At 45.6% G+C, this 20,040-nt stretch overlaps 1 protein-coding gene across 4 annotated transcripts in view; it reads left to right on the top strand.

Annotated features, from left to right (window-relative positions):
• The window catches only part of CAPN13 (calpain 13), a 49,721-nt gene extending 30,140 nt beyond the window's left edge, over positions 1-19,581 (top strand). For 2 of the 4 annotated variants that reach the window (XM_048299786.1, XM_048299785.1), the window contains 11 exons: positions 2,918-3,078; positions 4,641-4,677; positions 6,303-6,365; positions 7,404-7,461; positions 8,009-8,076; positions 9,621-9,689; positions 10,833-10,911; positions 13,642-13,758; positions 16,114-16,169; positions 17,195-17,240; positions 19,076-19,581. In XM_048299786.1, the coding sequence (XP_048155743.1) occupies positions 2,918-3,078; positions 4,641-4,677; positions 6,303-6,365; positions 7,404-7,461; positions 8,009-8,076; positions 9,621-9,689; positions 10,833-10,911; positions 13,642-13,758; positions 16,114-16,169; positions 17,195-17,221 (735 nt within the window). In that variant the 3' untranslated portion in view covers positions 17,222-17,240; positions 19,076-19,581. The remainder of the gene's footprint in view (positions 1-2,917; positions 3,079-4,640; positions 4,678-6,302; positions 6,366-7,403; positions 7,462-8,008; positions 8,077-9,620; positions 9,690-10,832; positions 10,912-13,641; positions 13,759-16,113; positions 16,170-17,194; positions 17,241-19,075) is intronic. The other 2 variants (XM_048299789.1, XM_048299788.1) reach the window with 2 other exon arrangements.
• The last annotated feature ends 459 nt before the right edge of the window (positions 19,582-20,040 follow it).

Here is a 20,040-nt window from a genome sequence, read left to right as displayed (position 1 = left end):
CCTTTTATTCATGTCTTAAGGAACAAAGGTGGCACTTTTAGTTCTGTAGCATCCTAAAATAGCCTTGGGAAACTCAGGGAGTCCCCCAGCCAGAAGATGTGCCAGGGCAATATCCTGCATACCCAGCAGTACTGGTGACATGCCGTGCTGGCTGGGCACAAGGCATGACAGCCAGCACTAGCCACAGCCCTTGAGCAGCACTCCAGGTATAGCAGGGAAGCAGATGGTCTCTCATTCCCCAAAGTGGGTCTGTCATGCTCATCCTCCTGTCTTCTATCTGAAGAGCCAGGTAAAAACATTTATGAAATACATGGGAGGCTTTGCCTGAGACCAGTGTAGAGGAAATCCACTCCGATACCTTGGACCTCCACTACAATTTCTCTGGTTTTTTTTTCTTGGTGACTGTCCAGAGAGGTGCCTTTTCAAGCTGTTCTCAGAGCACTACCAGGCTTACTTTTTATCAGCCTGTTACTTACTGAAAGCACAGGTGCTAGTGTGGATGGATGCTAGCCTTTCCCAAAGTGTTTTTGTTGTTGGCTGATGAGTGTGGGAGGCTATTGTTCTTAACCCAAAGACTAAAAGGGAGGCAGGGATTGCTATAACCCTAATTTCACATTCTTCTAATTACTGGAGAGGTTTGCCCTAGTCCCAGGCTTTAAATAATTGATGCCATAAGTTTAACAGCTCCTCATAAAGGAAGAGCATGGCTTTGTAGCTCATAAAAAAAATGTGTCTGAGAAATAAAAAGTGTCATTAAAAGATCATCCCTCCAGCAAGTGGAGTCACTATCCCTTTATGAGGATATCCTCTGTCCTGTGCAGGTATCAAGCCTGCAGGACTCTGTGGGGCCAGCTGTGCCCCTCAGAAAGAGCTGCTGCTCCTGGTAAATGGGGAATTGCTCCTTCCAGCATCCCCAAAAGTCACCAGACATGGAGGCCCCTGTGTGCTCTTGCACGATGCTCGTCCACCTTGATTAGCTACCCATTTTAACAGAAATGACATTCACTGGGAGGTGATGATATAGGTCTTGGGTCCCTCAAAAAAAGAGATTATTTAATCAGAAGGCAGTCTAGGAGACAGATTTTCTCTATTCTTGTTTTATATTTTAAGTTTTTCCTCCCATCCAGTTAATGCTCAGGTGTGTTTTCTCTGTCTTGGTATGAGATGGATCAAGGATGGATGGACCTCGATGAGTTTGTCAAGACTGGATGACATGGCCTCTGTGGGCTGTCAGCCCATAGCTCACCTCAGGCTGGCTTTGGGCTCAGGTCACTTGGGCTTCTGTCCTTAGGAGTGATCTACACAGGAGCTGAAGGGCAGGGCCAGAACAGAGCATTACTGGAGGCACCAGGATTACTGTGGAGCACCTGGACAATGAGGGCAAGGGAACAGTTATGCTGCTCTGTCACACCACAGCTTTTATCAATATAACCATACTGGTGCACATTCACACAGAGGACTATACAGAAAATGTTCCCTCATAGACACACATTAAGTATTTTAATATGAGAGCTGCTCTACCAGCTCCTCACAGCCAGCCTGGTGTCCTGTCCAGGTAGCAGCAAAAGCCAAGTTCAGGAGCTAAAACCTGTAGGTGGGAGTGCCATTCCCTCAGTTTATTCCCCAGTGTTCACCCTCAGAGCCTGAGGGCAGTCAGAGCATCTTTGGGTAGAAGTTTACAAGGGGTTGCTTTGCACAAGGAGAGTGCAGTTGGCAAGATTCATGTGGCTTCACTCTTCCCCCCTGATCTGCTCTCACTGCTGTGATTCATTATCAGCAGCATCCATTGCTCGGTACCTTTTGAGATGCATCAAATTGTTGCTGTGAAGTAAGAGGAGTATTATCCCTCGATAATAAAGGATGAGAGGAGAATGCAGTGCAGGCAAGGATGCAAACCAGAATGGACGTATCTGATAGCTCTAGGAAGCCTTTGATTAAATATAGACTTGGAACACTAATACATGGCTGTGAGGGAAGTTTAATGTTGTGTGATAGAGCTGAGAAATGTATAGAGGCTGATTCTTATCTCACACCGATTTTGATTCCATTGAGATATTAATCTGCTTCTGCTTTTTACCACAAGGAATGTGGAATAAGGCTCAAAAGTGGGGAAAAAAAGTATTACACCATTTATTTCTTTGCAGCACTGTCCATTTCTATCTGCTCAAGATCTGACCCATAATACTCGGCAGTCTGTGTACCTCCCAGCCGTCTGTAACAGTAGTCATCCTGGTTTTTTTTCCCTTCCAAAATAGCAGTTTTATGTTATTGTCTCCCAAAGGCATGGCTCATAAATAACTCTGCCACGCTGTAGAACCATTCTAAATGGAATTTATACACGCTGATATATTTTGGGGAATATGTTAAGGAAGGGTTTTTTATTATGCTATCTTTACATGTCATCATAGTAATAGCTGTTGCATTATATTTGTTTCATCTCAGCAAAAAAATACTGGAATAACAGATGAAAGATCAGAATACTCCATTTTCTTGTGACACTTGCTGGTTTGGATTGTGATTCTTGAAGCATTGTCATCTGGATGACATGCTTAGAGGGCTCTCTGACCCCTCTGAGTCACAGAAGATCTCAGGGAATTTTTTAGTAAGAGCACTCATCCTTGATTCCTTCATGAACTCCAGTCTGCTTAATGTTAATTGAAGTTCTCTGCAAATCTACTTACATTCATTTTGCCTTCTGTTTCTTTCAGTTCCTCCACCATTGAGCAACTTTGATATGTCCTTGAGAAAAGTCTGTCCCCCTGGATGGGCTTTTCAGGCCACTGGGGGGGGGCGAGGCGTGATAGATGCAGTGTGTATTCAGAGAGGTGTGGGAATGCGAGGCTGCTGTGAGTGTGCTTGCTGATTTACTCTGGCTCCTAACAGGAAGGGAAGATAGCTGGCTATATTTTTCTTTCAGGAGAACTCCAGACTTCTGAAACAAATTTTTATCCGGACTCGGGATGTGACCAGCTACTTTACCTTGAGCCCAGGAACCTATGCCATTGTTCCTGCTGGAGCAGAGGAGCAAGAATTCGAATTTCTCTTACGAATTTTCATAAAGAATCAAGACTACGCTGAGTAAGATGATATGCACTCCTTAAAGGCCCCAGACTCACAGTGTGCCAGGAATGAACTATTTAATGTCAAGCTAACTGATGTGGCAATTTGCTTTCAGTGTGTCCTTGGAGGGGGTGGGAAGGCACAGAGGAGTGTAAAACACCATGTTGAGGGGGATCAGGTGCACAAGGGTGGCCACTGCAGAGCAGGGCAGGAACTCATCTGCAGCCACCAAGGGTCTCAGCTTTGGTACAAAGAGCCACACAAGGGAGCAGTAATTGTGAGATATGTCCTCTACCACTGATTGTGGGGACATTTCTCTTTGCTGAAGGGAGGACTGGGAGCTTGTTTTCCTTAATTCTTAACAGCTGTTTGGTAGTTTCTTATGTTCTGCTGGCTGGATGCCAGATGGATTATGTCCCATTCTGCTCGGAGTGGGACGTGGAGAAGCCAAGAGCAGTGAAAGGCCTTGATCCTTTCACTCCATAGACAGGCTGGCAGGGCTCCCTGGAGGTGTGAGAGTGGCCTTGAAGATAAGTTTAGTGGAAAAATGGTATCTGAGTTCATGCAAAGGCAGCTATTACCACACACACGTTCACATTACCACGTGAATACCTGGGTGTGGTTTACTCCAGGTAAGCAAGCCCCAGCATTCAGCCTCACCAAATGACCTGCAAGCATCAGCTGTGCAGTGCCTTCCCTTCAGCAAGCTTTTTAGAGGATGTGATTGCAGCTCTTACCTCACTGGCCCGTATCTTAATAATGAGATTGCTTTCTAGGCTTTGGCCCCTGGCAAAAATAGCCCAGAACCAAGTGAGGCAACTCCTGAGTTATGGAAAGCAAACACAAAGAGTCCGTGCTGTGGGCTGGACTGCCGTCAGCAGGATGAGTCATGTGTGAGACAGCTCAGCCCTGGAAGTGAGCTTTTCAGGAGAGCCTCTGGCTCTCACAGACCTTCCTGAGCTAGGCCAAGTGTGGAGATGACCTTCCAGTGGGTCTTTGCAGCACTTACCTATACAGATGTTACAAAAATAGAACCTAGCTTGTCTGATTGCTCTACCGAAAGCAAAACTCAAGTACTGAATGTGGCTGCTAAGTGTGTCTTAGGAATGGTGACCCTGGCCCAGTTTCAGGCAGTCTGCAGGCATTTAGAAGATGTTGCCTTTTAATAGCCCAGATGCTATTTTTATTCCTGACTGTTAAGCTGGGCAAAGAGAAAGGAGGTGAAAAATTTCTGTGTCTCAAGGCAGGGCAGCCCTGTCTTCTGCATGGTGAGGTTAGTCCTGGCATGCTCAGCTACCCTTTCTCTGCTGCTGGTGCCAACAGAGCTGGCTTGGGGAAGGCAGTGGCCCCAGAGCAGCCAGAGACTCAGACCTGTCTGTGCCTGTTTGCACTGAGAGACCCAGGACTGGTGCAGCAGCCTTGTCTGAACTGGGCCAGGCTGGGCCATGGGTGCTGAGCCTGTTGTGGGGCCATGGGCTGGGTGAGTGCTGCTGCTGGTGCCTGGCTTCCTCCACAGCTGCAAATCAGTGCTCTGGAAAGGCCTCTTTTCTCCCAGTTTGATTCTTGTAACTCTTTTCTAGGAACTCAAACTCCCTGACCGACCCAGTGCCTCCTATGGTAAGAGTCTGAAAACTGGTGTAGATTCTGGTGGTGGTGAATGGTTCCCAGAGAGCTGATCATTTGGTCACCTCTACTGGTCATCTCTACTCTACACCTCTTCTTCATCTGATCTTTTCTCCCTTTACCACCCACTACAGTCCCAGAGTCTGACTCTGGCACCCTGCAACCTTGCTGGGAGGGTAGGACACCTCTCTGGAGAGATGGGAGTGGCAACAAAGCCCTTCCTCTTCTCATATGTCTTTTTTAGAGCCTGATTTTTAAGGAAACAGGTCTTATGCAGTCCCTTTGTCAGTCTGTCTGTGTGTCCTTTTCACCTCATGATCTTTAACACTTTGAGAAACCAAATATAGGAGGGGAGAGAGCACTTAAAAGGTTCTAAAGTCTTTCAATGTCTGTAAAATGGGTATATATCCGTGGGGGAGAAAGAGGGAAATTAATTCCTGTAAATGGGGTTGGACATGCCTTCCCCATGGGAATGATTTCATTTAAGTTCGTGTACCCTATAAAGCCCAGGAGTCCATAGGGATGAGACTCAAATCAGATTTCTTCTGATTTTCATCAAGATATCTTCAGAGACAGAGACATAAAGCAAATTACACTTTGGAACTGGCTGCATCTCTAGTTCAACACACATTTTTGCCTGTCCAGCCCAGCTACCATGGGTTTTTTGACTTCTTGCTGTGAGCTGTGTACATTTCCAGGGCTGGTCCAGTCCCTGCTGGTCCCACCAGCAAAACCCTGCCACTGAGAGGCTGCTACTTACAGCCTTCAAAGACACAGGTCATTGAAGCTAGAGGTGTGAAGCTGCTTCAGGGGAACAGAAAACAGTCCTTTCCCTGTGATTCGTTTTCCAGCACACAATTAAGCCCCATTAGAGGGGTGGTGTAAATGGTGGCTCACTATCTCTTTCCACTGACAAGCTGTCAGTCTACTTGGCTGTTGTCCTTAGCCAGTGTTTTGACTTTGATGAATTGTGGTACCCACAGTTTCTGCTCTTGATCAGGTATTTGGGCTTCTTTGGTATGAAATATCTCACACAGAGATAAAGGCATTGGGTCTTGGGCTTAGATTTTTTTTTTTAAAACTTTTTAATGTTAAGGATAATTCCCCTTAGTGCCTGGTGGACCTTTTCACTGGAGGGTTGAAAAAAATCACTTAACTATTGAATTGCAATTGCTTAGGTATAGTCAAGTCTGCCTTGGGGTTGAGAAGGTACAAGAGAAAGGAAAAGCCAACTCCTGCTCTATTTTCTTGGTTCACATGAATCTTCACATGCCCTGAGCCAGTGGTACCAATCAGGGTCCAGCAATAAGGATCAGGCTTTGTATCTCTATATTCATGTATTGACTTGCTGAATTCCACCCTGGATGTGTTCTGTCATCTTCCTTAGGCCTTGAACTGCTCCTTCCTAGTTGTGCTAACTGCTAACATCCAAAATATGCTATTTTCTTCATTGCAGTAGCTGTTGCTCACTCCTAGTCCACTTTATTTTGGGGGTGTGAAAACTGCAGCCCGTGCTGTACATTCCCTGCCCCTCCAAAGTGCTGTTTGGATCAGCAGACTTTTGCCTCCAGTTGTTTTGTAGCTGAATTATTTATGTCTGCACTTTGTCTTTGATGCAGGATGCACCAAGATGGAACCAGGACAGCTCCTATAAGGCTCTTTTCCTGAAATACGCTGAGCAGGTACCCTCTCTAAAACATCTTGTTGAAAAAAAATAATAAAAAAACCACAAGTGGACTTGCAAAAAGAAAAACTGATCTATGATGCTGATACAAATCCATTTAGAATTTTTTTTTTTGGAAATGTAGCTCCATCCTCAAGTGGATACCCTGAAAATGGTATTGATTGACCTGCCAAAACCCCCAGAAAAATGGGACATTCAGCTGGCATAGATTGTCTAGTGCCATATATCAGTGGAATATTGGAGATTTATGGTTGTGCTGGTGATGGGCTTGCATGTGTACTTTTCTTTTTTTTTTTTTTTTTCCCTTGCTTTGGTTTGTTTATTTGCTGAAAGCAATTAGAAAGCCCTGGGTAGTTCCCCCCTCTCATCAGCATCACTTTCCATTTGCCTTCTCAGCACTTGGAAACCAGACATCAGTCAGCGTTTGAGTAATTGATTCCTGCTCTTTCAGAGCCAAGCTCTGTGTTCACAGGAGATGCTTATAATGGTTTAATAAACTGTTATAAAGAACTCCTTGACTTAGTCAAGAGGAAAAAAATCACTGTCAAAAGTCTCTGCACAATGGACCTCTTGCAGTTAATGGTTATATCAATGTGTGACGGTGAAAATGAGCACGGGCTGCCACGCTGGGTGTCCGGGGGCTCTCTCGGGAGGGAGGCGGCCGGGATCGCTGATGGGATCGCTCCGAGGGAAGCAGGCAGCAGTGCCTGCGCTCCCAGCCCGCTCACACAGCTGCCTGCTGGGCCTGCCCATCCACAGCTCCCCAGCTCGGGGCTGGTGGAGTCCCATCCCTGCTGGACAAACCCCATGGGGATGGCAGTGCCTGTAACTCCCCTGCAGTTGTAGGGGAGGACCAGGAGTGGGCTGGCAGCGTGGAGGGCTTTGTTATGCTCCCATGGGGATGCTGCTGCTCCTTTGATATATAAGCAGAGGTTCTTGGCTGCCACAGTGCCAGAGAAAAGAAGTTTTGGGCAAAAGTGACACAGGAGAAAACTTTATGCTCACAGACCTCTCTTTGTGTTTTATTTTTCATTAGGGCTCAACTATTGATGCCTCGCAGCTGCAACAACTCCTTAATGAAGTGATCTTGCAAGGTAAAGCTTTTACAGCCCAACTAATGTTTTTGGTGCTTCCCTATCCTTAGACTAGAGTAAATTAGGCACAGGATTTAGTGATGTCCTGATGGTCCTTTAAAAATCCTCATTGTGGCTTACTGCACAGGGGGATCAGAGCATGAGAGGGGCACAGCTGGAGGGCTGGAGCCAACTCAGCCATGCACAAGGCTCAAAGTGCTCTTAGGACTTGATAATTCAGCATAAGTGGCCTTTCTTTCACTGTTGTTTCCCTTATCCTTATTTCAAGAGGGAAGAGTTTCTGTCCGGGCAGGGAGGTGGGCAGGGACTGTGCAGAGTGAGCCCAAGCAGGACACCTGTCCTTGGGGAAGGTAGAGATGTCTGAGATGTGCAGATTCCCTCAGCTTGGCACAGAGCCCTTGCTGCTGTTCAAGAACCTGAACCAGAGCTGGGGCTTTTCAGCTGTGTGAGCCTTCAGCCTGGTGTCCTCCTTCCCTCACAACAGTGTCCTGATGCCTGTCACAGCCCTTGCTCTCACTAATTCCTTCTGTTTTGTCAATCCTTGCAGATGAGATGACCAGCCTGGGTGGGAGATTCACCTTTGATTCATGCAGAGGCATTTTAGCCCTGATGGATGTATCCTTTCAGCAGAAGCAATAAACTTCCCTGGTGCTGCCCATCCTTGCCTTGAGTTATGGCTGAGCTGAGCATCCCTGTGTGAGAACCTGCAAGTAAATATCAGCCCCAGTCCCCAATAAATAACTGTCTGTGCAGGACTTTGCTGTGCATGCCCTGGCTCTGGTGTGTCTGCTGAAAGGTGAGGGTCAACCTTCTGCTGCCAGCTGACTCTTTGCTCTCTCATTTTGCCTTCTCTGGGGCTTGCCTAAGCTTCACCTTTGTGTGGGGGTCTAAGGCAGAGCAGAGACAAGGAGGCAGGACAGAGTTTAGGCATAGCTTAGCTGTTCTGTGTTGGCTGCACCATGCTGGCCTGGGGTGGCACCTGAGTAGGCTGCCAGCAATGCTGGTGTCAGGGGCAGAAACACTGTCACTGCTCAATCCCAGGCACTTGCCTGGCAGGCCATTCCAGTATATCTTTCCAGTGTACCTTTCCTATTTAGCTGAATCACTCAGTCCTTTTACTGTTAACAAAACAACATGAGAAGTACATTTCTGGCCACTGTAGAACAAGAGGGCTCCTTGATGAAAACATTCATTCTCCCTCGTGTGGCTTTCCCCCTTGCTTGCTCATTGTCTTTTTTCCTCCATGCCTAGAAAAACCTTTGAGACATTTTCAGACCTTTAAAAACTGCCAGAGAATGAATAAAAATGACCAGAAGTCACTCTCTCTTTCCAGCTTTCAGCATCTAGCTATCAAAAGAGACATTTCCCCCTTTGCAAAGCCTGTCCTGGGATAAATGGGCACTGTGAATGCATGGCACGTGCAAAGAGCTGACAAAGCCTCTGCTCTGCTATAACTCAGGATGGATTTTTAATTCTCTGGCCTGCAGATAACCCATGTACAGTGTGACCTATCCTGGCCTGCAAAGCCAGGATCAGCTTTTTTCACTCAGGTTCCACGACAGTAGCACTTGTCTGCTTGTATTTCACTGGTGATGAGTTTTGCTTTCAGGGAGTTTTCACCATCCTGCATTAGGGTGGGAGCTTTGGGTCTGCCCAGGACTCCTGGGTGGAGTGTGGAGGGGAGCAGGCACACTGACACAGCCCTTCATGCATTCCTGGGGAATGTCTGCTGACACCCCTGGGGTCCTGTGCATGGCTCAGAGGCTGCTGCTGCCTTTTGACAGAAGGCATCAGGATCATCTCGTGCTCTTGGCTCCTCAGTGCTTGTTCTCCTGGAGGATCCAGTAAGAGCAGATCCTGTGGTGCCCCATGCAGAGGCAAGGCCGTGGGGCCATGTTCATTCACAGGAGTGTCTGTGCTCCAGGGCTAAATGTCACTGCAGCTTCCCTTGTGGTTAAAGGCACCTTAGAAATAGAAACCTTTTGTGGTTTGTGAGCCACAGGCATGAGCAGCTGTACAATGAGACAAAGAAGGTGGATTTAAACACAACTGAGAGCAGAAAAACTCAACACAAAGTAACAGAAGAGGCAGCATCCTCGGGAACAAAGACAGCCAGGTTTAGCTCTCATTAAGTGCTCGATTCTTAACTAAATGCACAGCTCAACTCGAACGGGAGACTCACCCTGCAGGAGTTCGGGAGCCTCTGGCGGAGTCTCACGAAGTACACGGTACGGGGCGGTGGATCTCTCTTGGCTGTGGGTGGATCTCTCTTGGCTGTGGGTGGATCTCTCTTGGCTGTGGGTGCTGGGCACGCTGTGGGTTCTGTACCCTGGGGTTTTCCAGCAGCAGGGAGCAGATGCTCCATGCTCTCAAAGCGCTGCGGGGGGGAGTGTTGCAAAGGCTGCTTGCTTAGCGGGTCAGAGGTCCCTCCTCACGCGCTAGGGAGGCAGCGGTGTGTGTAAAGTGCTCCAAATGAGCAGCCCAGGCTTTTCCAGCCCAGGGAACATTGAGGGGAAAGGTAGGAAGGCCAATTAGGCTCAGAATTTGATGGAAATCGCGGTGTCTGTGCCACCACTGGCATTTTTGTAGGGTTTTTTTTTTTTTTTTTAAACAAACTTTCTACGCTGAAATGACTTCTTGAACAGAGTCTGAAAAATGTCATTTCCTCATTGCTGCAGTTTCTAGTGGAAATGTATAGGAGCTGATAAAAGCTTTGGGAGAAATGTCTCTGTTCTGGGACAAGCACTAGGTCTGGAAGCAGTGAGCATGGTGTTTAGGGTCCCATCTAAATTCACAGCCAGGGCATGCATGGCAGCTTCTGTCATGGCCCTTCTCCCTCCAGCTTGGTGCGGGATGGGTGCAGGAAGGTTTCCCGAACACTCACATTTGGGTGGGCTCCAATTTTTTTCAGCCCTCTTGAGATGGTCTGAAGCCACCTAGGACACAGAGTGCCAGTTCCCTAGACACAATGCTCTTCCTACTGACAGCACCTCAAGTGTGGCTTGTGCTGTCTTAGGAAAGATAATCCCACACCATTCTGGGTATGAGGGACTCTTGGCTTAATCTGCGTATTATAGACAATGTCTTTTTGTCAATGAAGTTGATTATTCTCATTGCTTTCTCACACACATAAGCCATGGAGAGTGAGCAAAAAGGCTTCTTCCCACCCAAATCTGTGGGATTTCTTTCACAGTAACATTCTCTCAGAGCCTTCTGAAAATGGGTCTCCCTCGTCACGGCCTCCCCATCTCACCTGTTAAACTTCCTCGCAGCATGGTTGTTAAGGGAGGAGAACATACGTAACTGCTTGTGGTAGTAAGTGTGGGGAATGCTGGTAAGGGCTTGAAATCTGTCTTTGCACTGTATTTTAGGATATCTTCAGCAAGGAAGACAGAAACCGTTCTGGATTTCTTGATGTTGCTGAACTGAAGAGTGCGATACAGGCAGCAGGTACGCCCAGAGGTGCCAAGCAGCTCCCTTTCTTGTCCCTGTGGCAGTGAAGGAAAGGATGAAAAAGAAAGAGGGGGAAAAAAAAAAGAGCTTTAGGGAGAAAGTGGGTTGGATTTCACAGAAACGCCAGTTAGATCACAGCTCTGCTCAGAGGTCTGTGTTGGGTAGCCAGCAGAGAGATGCAGAGAAGTGCAGCACTGGCCAGACTAGCTTATCCATATTCTCTCTAGGTCATGGATGAAATACCCAGTAGAGGAAAGGAGCAAGGAAGAATGGAAGGAAGAGTCGCCCCAGTTCCTGCAGTTTCTCTCCAGGGCAGCGACTAAATCTAGAAGGGAAAGCCACACTGACAGGCATTTATTTAGTTTGCACTGACCTCTGTTGGCTACTGAGCGCTGAAACTCTCAGTGAGTGCGCGTTAGCGAAGCACTTCAGCTGGGTCGTCTCAACAGAGACTTTGTGCATGAAATACATCTCTGACCCAGCGATCCCCTTTTAACTGTACAGTAGAGAAGCTCCCATTTGGCTCCCTGGAGCTCGGAGGGGTGCTGTCCCAGGAGGAGGCTGGTGCAGGATTCCTATCCCTGGAAGCCATCAGCTGGGGGGATGCATGCGTAATTTTTTTGCTGCTGAGAGCTGGGTAGAGCATCAGCATCTGCCTGAGGAGCGCAGAACTGATGAGCCAGATGTCAAAGGAGAAGTTGCCAGGGCCATTCTGTGAGAAAGATGCTGAAAAGTGGGAGGAAATTGTGCATGGAAAAGTCCTGTCAGCCAAAACAATGCAGCTGTTTGAAGGGATAAAAAGACAGTGTTAAATGGCAAATTCAATACATGTTTGGCTACAAGTCGTTCTGAGTGGAGAAGAAAATTATAAGCTCATTCTTGCTGCCCTCTGAGCCAGACAGCTGTGCTTGAATCTGGTTTGGCAATGGGATGATCCCTGCCCTGGCTTCTAAGTAGGAACCTCAGAAGGTATTTAGGAGCTTGGTGCTACCTCTGGGAATGGTATTAATCTATCTAAATACAGCTCCTAGCCAGTTGTTCCCTGAAGTGTTCAGTGCTTTCCCCAACAAAACACTGCAATGTGTGCCTAATTTTCACTGTTTTCCTAATGTTTCCAATAACAATGACGGGTCAGAGTAAAGCACACCAGCTGCATTAACAGCAGTGCTGCCCTGAAATGCAGCAGCACTGGCCTGATGTGTTTACAAACTCCTCTGTGGCAACAGTAAATGATTAAAATTAATTTTTATAGATAGGGAAACATCAAGTCTGTATTTTAAAGCTTGGCTAAAAACAGAGGGAGGAATCCAGCAGATAAAAGGTTTGGGGAGCAGTCTTACAAATCAGCTGAAAAGTCTTGTGAAAAGAGAGGACTGACCATTCAGTCTGCTTGATGAGGTTAATTGAGAGACATTGCCGGGTGAGCAGATTTCAGAACAAGTATGTCCCAGACTGACCAGGCCAAATTGTTGGTGTTTTACTTGTGTAAGACATGATTATAGCATCCCATAAGCAATGTTTGCTAGAATCTGCTCTCTGGAGAGAGCTTGATTGAATTTCCACTGTCTTCAAAAGGTTAAAAATAGAATTCATTGCTCACTGCTACAGTGGTTTAAAACCAGAATCACAGAAGACATTTCATTAATTAGATTTATTTCTAATTACTATCTTTTTCTCCTATGAAAAGAATATAAAATCAGGTTTACCTCAATTTGAAATGTATCTTAAGCCCAAATGTATTTCCATTGTTTAATTATTCAGCACTGCGTACCTGCTTCCTGCTGGAGACCTCCAACTAGGCTCATGCAACCAGAGTTTGTCAATGTTGGTACTGAACAACTTCCATTGGCTCCCTCTCTCCCTACACAGGTGTAGAGAAGCCATTTCTTTTATTTCTGCTTTTTCAACTAATTTAGCTCCGTGATGAGTTCATTTAAAATGGAAAAGTTTAGACCTGGTTGAAAAAGCAGGAAAGTTACTTCACATCCAGCTGAGCTACTAAAACCTGGAGTGAGCAAATGAGACTTTTCTGAAGTCTCAGAGAAGGCATTAAACTAAAGCTATCAGTCCAGCTCTCTGCAGAAAATTTCCCTTTTGTTTCGCAAATCAGCTTTTAGTGCAAAATATATTTAAATTATTCCTCTTACACAGCCAGCACATTCAGGGTAGTTTTATTTAACTAATAAAAGAATCATTCTAAAAAGCAATTTTTGTTCATTCAATTGAATACCAATTTCCATCCAAACAGACTGTGACACAAATACTGAATTATCAGCTAATAAAAAAGAAATGCACCCTTCACCATTTTCTAATAGAAGAGAAAATGTAAAAATTAAGAATCCCAGGCATGCTATGCAGCATCTGCCTCTTTAGCAGAAAGAGCCAGTGGTGTTGTGCTACGCTCACACTTTTACAGTTATGAGCCAAAGAAAATCGCCCTTTCTTATAGAAAATAAAAGCTAAAAAGGCAAAGCAAGATAACACTAGATTAGTTAGCTCAGTGTTTGCTGCTTGCTGACTTAAGCCACAATGGGAGTCAGTGAGTAAGACAGCTTCAGTTTTCCATTACCCTACCCCGACTCCTAGGCACGAAGCTGGAGAATGGCTGTCCAGGAATGCGTGCCAGGGCGGGGGGCTGAGCGTGCCCCCAGCTTGTTGGCAGGGTGCAGGAGGCCCTCAGAGCCGGTCCATCCCTCCCAGCACGTCCCTGTCCTCTTCCCTTGGCAGGTCTGGCCGCCACGGCGCAGCTGCTGCGCCTGATGATGCTGCGCTACGGCGATGCTGCCGGCAGGGTTGGCTTCTCGGACTTCGTGTGCTGCATGCTGCGCCTCGACACCATGACCCGTGAGTGCCAGCACCCACCAGGGCACGTGGCAGCAGGGTGGCCTGCAAGCCAGGCTGAGAGCAGCGGCAAGGGACAAGGGACACGACGCAAAACACAATAATACGCGTCTAACAGCGTCGCTTGGAAGTGACAAACCTCCCCCAAGTCCAGGTGTGGCCTTTGGGCAGCCTGTTTGCCAGGAGCCGGGTTTATCTCCTGCCCGCTGGAGCAACTGGCTGCTAGAGAGCAGTTTAGTGTTCAGTGAAGTTGTCTCAGTTTTTCGGTAAGGAGAAAGCCCAGTATCCTCTGTGGATAAACAAACCCGTGCCCTGTGTTGCATCCACCTATTGCCTGGCACTTGCAAGGAAGGAGTGTCTGTAAATGAGCTTTTGCCTGACTGGAAATGAAATTCTGTTTTACGAAATCGTAGTTTTTGCTACTCTAATAATAAGCATTTTGACTGGAGTCTGGTAGTTAAAAGAAGCCAGCAACTGTGACCCCTGTGCTAGAAAATCGCTACAGCAATTTATTCCGTCTTTGGAATGAGCTGGGTTTCAGCAGTGTGTGGAAACGAGTGTTCATTTTCTCCCATGTGTTTTTAGCACTGATGTTTAATGGGCTAATAGTGGTCAGCAGATCTGCTTGGATGACACTGCCTAAAATCTCATTTCAAGGGAGTGCAGCAGAAGCAGCTCTGAAAGTGGTGTAAAATCAGAGCGTGTCCCGATTTTAATGCTTTCATTAAAAAAAAAAAAGCTTGCAAACACCCATTTGTCATGATTATACATGTCACTTGCTGTAGATGAAAGTTCTTATGCCTAAATTAGTGCCATAGTATTTTTTTTTTCATTTAAAAAAGATCCTTTTACATTTTAAGTGCCAATGTAAAGACAAATCCTTTGCATCCATGCGGAAAGGAGCCTCTGAAAGTTTCATTGCTGTCTGTAATGAGAATCTTAAAATGCTCTCCACTCTTTCAGTTACCACTTTACAGAGGGGTTAATGTGGAATACAGTTGTCAAACTTTTCAGATCATTGTGAATCAGTTTGTTAAAGGAGAGGATAAGGGTTCCAAGTGGGAATAAAAGGCAGTCAACCTTTATGATGATGTGAATGCAGCAGGGAAGATAAAATCTGTCCCATTAAATTATTACTCATCCTTTCAAGATAGCCAGAGATAGGACTCAAACCAAAAGCAGCAGCTTCTTTGCAAATTCTATTTAACTGGAGTTAATGAAGCAGTAAAGAGGCACTTACCTCTGCCCAGAGGAGGTAATTTCAGTGCTGCCATTTTTTCCTAAAAAGACTGCTGGGTGCAAGCCCAGCCCTGCAAACACAGCCTTGTCAAGGGACTGGGCACAACATGAGGATTTCCTTGTTCTATGCCTTTCTTCAGAGCAGTGTAGGCTGGATGTGCTACCTTTCCTCTCTGCTCTGGGCCATACAGGTAGCTCTGGTGGCCTCCTAAGGGGCAGGTGAGCCCTGGTGCCCTCTTCCTACCCTCTCCCAGAAGCCTTTTTGCTAAGGCTGGGCAGGTTTTGAAACATTCATGATCTTAGAAAGTATTTTCCATTCAGGGTGGGAAACTCCAGGCTCCCAGAGAAATGTGTTATTCAAGGATAGACAGACTTAAATTTGTTTCAGCTTTTTATTACTGTTTATAACAGCACATTTCTAGGGAAAAAGTAATTTCTAAATAAATAAAAACCCTCAAAATACTGTGTTTTGAGTTTATCCAAACACTTGGGTTTGAAGACTTCTCCTAGACATGTTGCAATATAAATATGCACATAGAATAACAATATTTGAATGGATTTAAATTTTTTGATGGCAAAGTGTTCTGTCAAAAAAAACTTTCAGCAATGTTAATTTCAAACTCTAGCTGAATAACAGCAGCATCTGCATTTATATTCCCTGCAAAAAGCTTGCAAGGCATACTAATGACTTCAAGAGAATCACTTTCTTTAGGGCACACTGCGATCACTCACTGCCAGGGAGGATGGAAAAGGACCAACAGGAAGTTTCCCTGTGGGAAGATGTGTTTCATTAGTTCACCGTGCTCCTGTCAGTCTTCAGGCAGGAAAACAATTGAAACAAATTATGAGAGGAGATGAAAGCAGCCACATTCAGCACTGCCTGTCCCTACACTTCTGCCAAATTCTGGCCCTGAAATTGGAATGCCTTCCCAGGCTGTGATCCGAGGCAGAAGAGGTACCCAGCACGGAAATGAGACGTGGCCAGGCAGGACACCTGAGCCAGGCAGAGCATCCCAGCACAGGGATTGCAGCTCTGCTCCTCAGCTGCCACAGCCTTATGTCTGCATTGCATTCTTGCTTCCTCCTCATGAAATAAGATTTTCTTTGTTCTGCCCCTAGATGCATTCCAAAACTTAGCAGAGGGTGGATCACAAATTCTGATGACGACAATGGAGGTAAGAACACACCTGCCTTCTCTTCTCTCCAGCTCCACAGTGGGACCACATGTTAGCAGAAGGGTGAAGTTGAAGATGATGTGTGATATATATTGCTAGGGCTTTTGTCCTAGCAAACAGTGCTAAAGGTTTTGCCTGGCTGGAAGTACATCCTGTGTGGGAGGTGTTTCCCTGGTGTTCCCCGGCCCCACTTGTACACAGAGGTGGCCATCCATGGCCAAGGCACAGAGTCTTCCCTTCCTGACACCAGCCTGTCATTGCTGGAAACACTGCTCAAAGTGTCTTTGAGGAAGTGACAAAAAAAATATACATGCCCTCATTTCTTACTGCCCCATCTGTTAATCCTGAATTGCAAAACATTTGGTTTTAAGAAAGAAACAGCAGACAAATGCTTGCTGCTGCTGTTTGTCTTAAAAGCACAGCCTGAAGGATAGCTCACTGAATGGGGATACATCAGACTTTTTATCAGCTAGTCTGAAGCAAAAATCCTGCTGTGCTCCATAGTGATATGCCTGAGTACTGCATTTTATCAGTCTGGGGACTGTTATTTGACAACCCAGTGTTTAAAAGGATTTTTTAAAAAAGCCTTTTACAATCTCGCCAGTTCCCGTTTACACTCTGTGGTTAGTGCAGAGCCTCATCGTTCATTAAATCTGTTTTGCACCAAGGGCAGAGCACAGCTGGCAAGCAGAGGACTTGAACCTATTTTATAGGGTAGTCTGTAGGGCAGCCAGGTTCCCAGGAGTTGCTATCCCTTCCACGTGCAATCAGGCAGGTGCCACCCTTTCCCAGCAACTGCTCCTGCTGCAGCTGCTGCAATAATTTATCATGGAAAACAACATATGGAAAGTGTTTCTGGGTCTGAATTGTAATAAGGGAAAGAGGCAGTTCCAAAATCCCTTCCCTATCCCTATGCAGTACAAAAGGACTACAGTCATTGGGTCACCCCTGAAGGTCCTGAGGCACGTCTGAAGACTTGGTGTACCATCCTTATCTCAATGCACCTTTCCTTCTCCTTTTTCCAGTGGCTGACTCTTGTCATGTACACATAAAGAGATGCAAGAGCTCATGGTAAGAAATCTCCTCGGTGCTGACAAGAGAGGGTGGGGCCCTTAGAGTGGCCACAGTGAATGTGAGTGGGGCCCTTGCAGGAAGCTCAGCCTGGGGTTATGGGGGGTTTTCAGAGAAGGAGCTGTGAGAGGAAAAGGGGTGAGAGCTGCAGCATGAGAGGGGCTTCAAAGGGAATTGGACTTTGGGCTATTTTTTCTGGGGAATTGCTGATGACCTGACCAGTCAAGCAGACCACCAATGGCTCAGCTGAAACTTGTCCCCCCACCTGAGATAATAGATGAGTGAGCAGGACTTCTTTTTTGTTTTCTTCTGAGGGATGCAATTATCTCTGCATATCTTACACAGCAGCAAATGTAAAGTCAAATAAAGGGTGGGTATACACAGTAACTTAGATTTCTTAGTCAATCTGATTTCACAGTTTTAACTGAATTATGTGATTTGGTTTACATTTGAACAGCAGTCCCAACCTTGTGCTTCTTTTGATGTTCGCTCACTTTATGTCACACTTAGAGAGGGACTTCCTTCCTCTAGACTTTCTGATTTTGCTGCTTGGTTCTCCTGAAAGACTCTGCCCTTTTCTGCAAAACTTGTGCTGTTTATACACCAAGAACCATCTCAGCCATCGTGCTTCTGCTAACCCTTTGGGATGCCACTGTTCCAGCTGCAGTGTTAGAGTGTTAGTGCTGGTCCCAGACATTTCTCACTGAGGAGAAAACAGGGATGAAACCCAATCCTTAGAGAAAACGTGCAGTGGAGGGGTGGTTGACCCCAGGAATTTGTGGACCATCCTTGGGCAAAGTTGGACACTTTCCTTGTCAGCCCGGTCCAAAAATGGAGTAAAAAACCCAAACCCTTGACGTTCTTTGAAATCCGTGAACTGCATCCAGATAAGCCTTCCTATAGACAGGAATTACAATAATAAATAAATCATGAACAGCATCTCTGGTATTCACACCCTGTTTCTGAAGGCAGTTTGCTCTGGATGCCAGCTTTGGTGAGAAGTTGGAAGGGGCAATGTATAACTGGGGTTTAAATTACACTCCCCAAGGGAGAAAGCATGGTAGGTTCAGAGCCAAGGCAGGGATGGCTCCATGTCTTTCACCTTGACTCCAGGATAACATTTATGCCCAGCTGCTCCTCTCTCTTGGCTCCTGGTTACATCCAGTGTGTCCAGCTGTGGCAGGAGCTGGGCTTCAGCACTCAGCACTGTGATGCTTTCACCCCTCTGAGCTTTGTCCTGTGATGCTTTCACCCCTCTGCTTGCAAACAGTGGTTCGTTTGAAAGTCTGCCCTTTGCATTCAGAGCTGTGGACGGTGCAAACCTGCATTTTGATGTGTGGAAACAGAATATTCACAACAACTGCACCCAGCACTTGCACTGTAGACTATCATTAGGTAAATATGAAAAGGACCTTGCCTTTGGAGATGAAGTTGCTTAAATTATTGCTTGCAAATTATATTCATAGTCTATTTAGTCTTTTTTTTTTTTTTTTCATGAATCATTCATAAACTGATCATAACTTCTGGGAATATATAATTAATCATAATTTTCACTTACCAGTTTGGAATGAAATCCTGCCTGTAGGGTGTTTGTAAGCAGTTCACTTGAGCAAATTAGCAGACACTTGCAGCTGGAGCCTGGGCAGTCATGGCACAAGACCCTCAGAGGACCAGAACTGTTTAAACTGGAGCCTAACAAACTGTGATTGATGTGGGAAAACACACTTGGCATTCACTGAAGAAATTCTCTTGGCAAAAATATTCCCATTAGTGATCCCTAAAGGCTGACCTGAAGCTGGCTGTGTTCTGAGTGAGTCTCTTTACCTCTGTTTTAGGTGACTTTTCTTCCTCCTCAGTAGAACAGTGCCCAAGGCCATCCCATACAAAAGCCATCCATGGAGTTCTTGAAAAACTACTGTGAAGGAGTGAAGCCAGGTGTCCTTCTGCTTGGTGGTACTCAGATGTTGTGATGAAGAGTCCTTTCCAGGCAAACTGGAGGTGCCTTGGAGAGAGAAGAATTGCTAATGAAAGCACTCCATGGACAAGCTGGTAGTACTTAATGGTCTGGGCAAGCTGGAAGTGTTGACTGTAATCTCCTCTTGTCTTCCTGTAAATAGTACAGAAGCCAGGAACAGCTCCATTAACTCCATTGTGAAAAAGAGCAGATCCCTGCCTTTTGTGTGAAAGGAGTGTCTCAGTAGGGTTACAAAAAAAATTAAGACGTAGGTTACAAAAAAAATTAAGACACACTTTTATTTGAATTATTCCTTAATTTTCTTGTGTGCCATTAATAAGTGCCAGAAAATGATTGAAGAAATTAGTCATAATTCATAAATAACACCCGAAGCTTTTTGATTCTCTTTATAATTTTTATTAATAAATTAGAAAAAAAAAAAGTCTGGAGCATTTTTGAGTTCATCAACTATAGGGATTCCATTTTATTTGCTACAGCAGTGGGGTGGCATATTAGAGATATAGAACAGATTGTTCAGTGCTTTTTTCTGACTTCCTGAATCTATATTGGGGCTGTCTGGGAATAGACAGGTTTATCTGAACTGCATTCTCTTCCTCTGTCCTGATGTCTTTAAAAATGTAAGGCTTCTTCAGACATAATTCCTGCTCAAAAATTTAACTTAAACCTGGAAAATAACTGAAACCTTTCTGTACCCACACATGAACTTCATTTTCATACTTTTTTATCATGGCAATAACAGCAAATTTAGTGATTTATTCCACTCAGCTATTGAAAAAAAAAAATCTTTGAAGAGTCTGTGAAAATGCCAGAAAAGAAGGATGCAAA

This window comes from Corvus hawaiiensis, chromosome 3 (assembly GCF_020740725.1).
Source record: "Corvus hawaiiensis isolate bCorHaw1 chromosome 3, bCorHaw1.pri.cur, whole genome shotgun sequence".
Lineage (NCBI taxonomy): Eukaryota > Metazoa > Chordata > Aves > Passeriformes > Corvidae > Corvus > Corvus hawaiiensis.
Note: the sequence above shows the minus strand (reverse complement) of the source record. Positions and strands in the feature narration are given on the sequence as shown.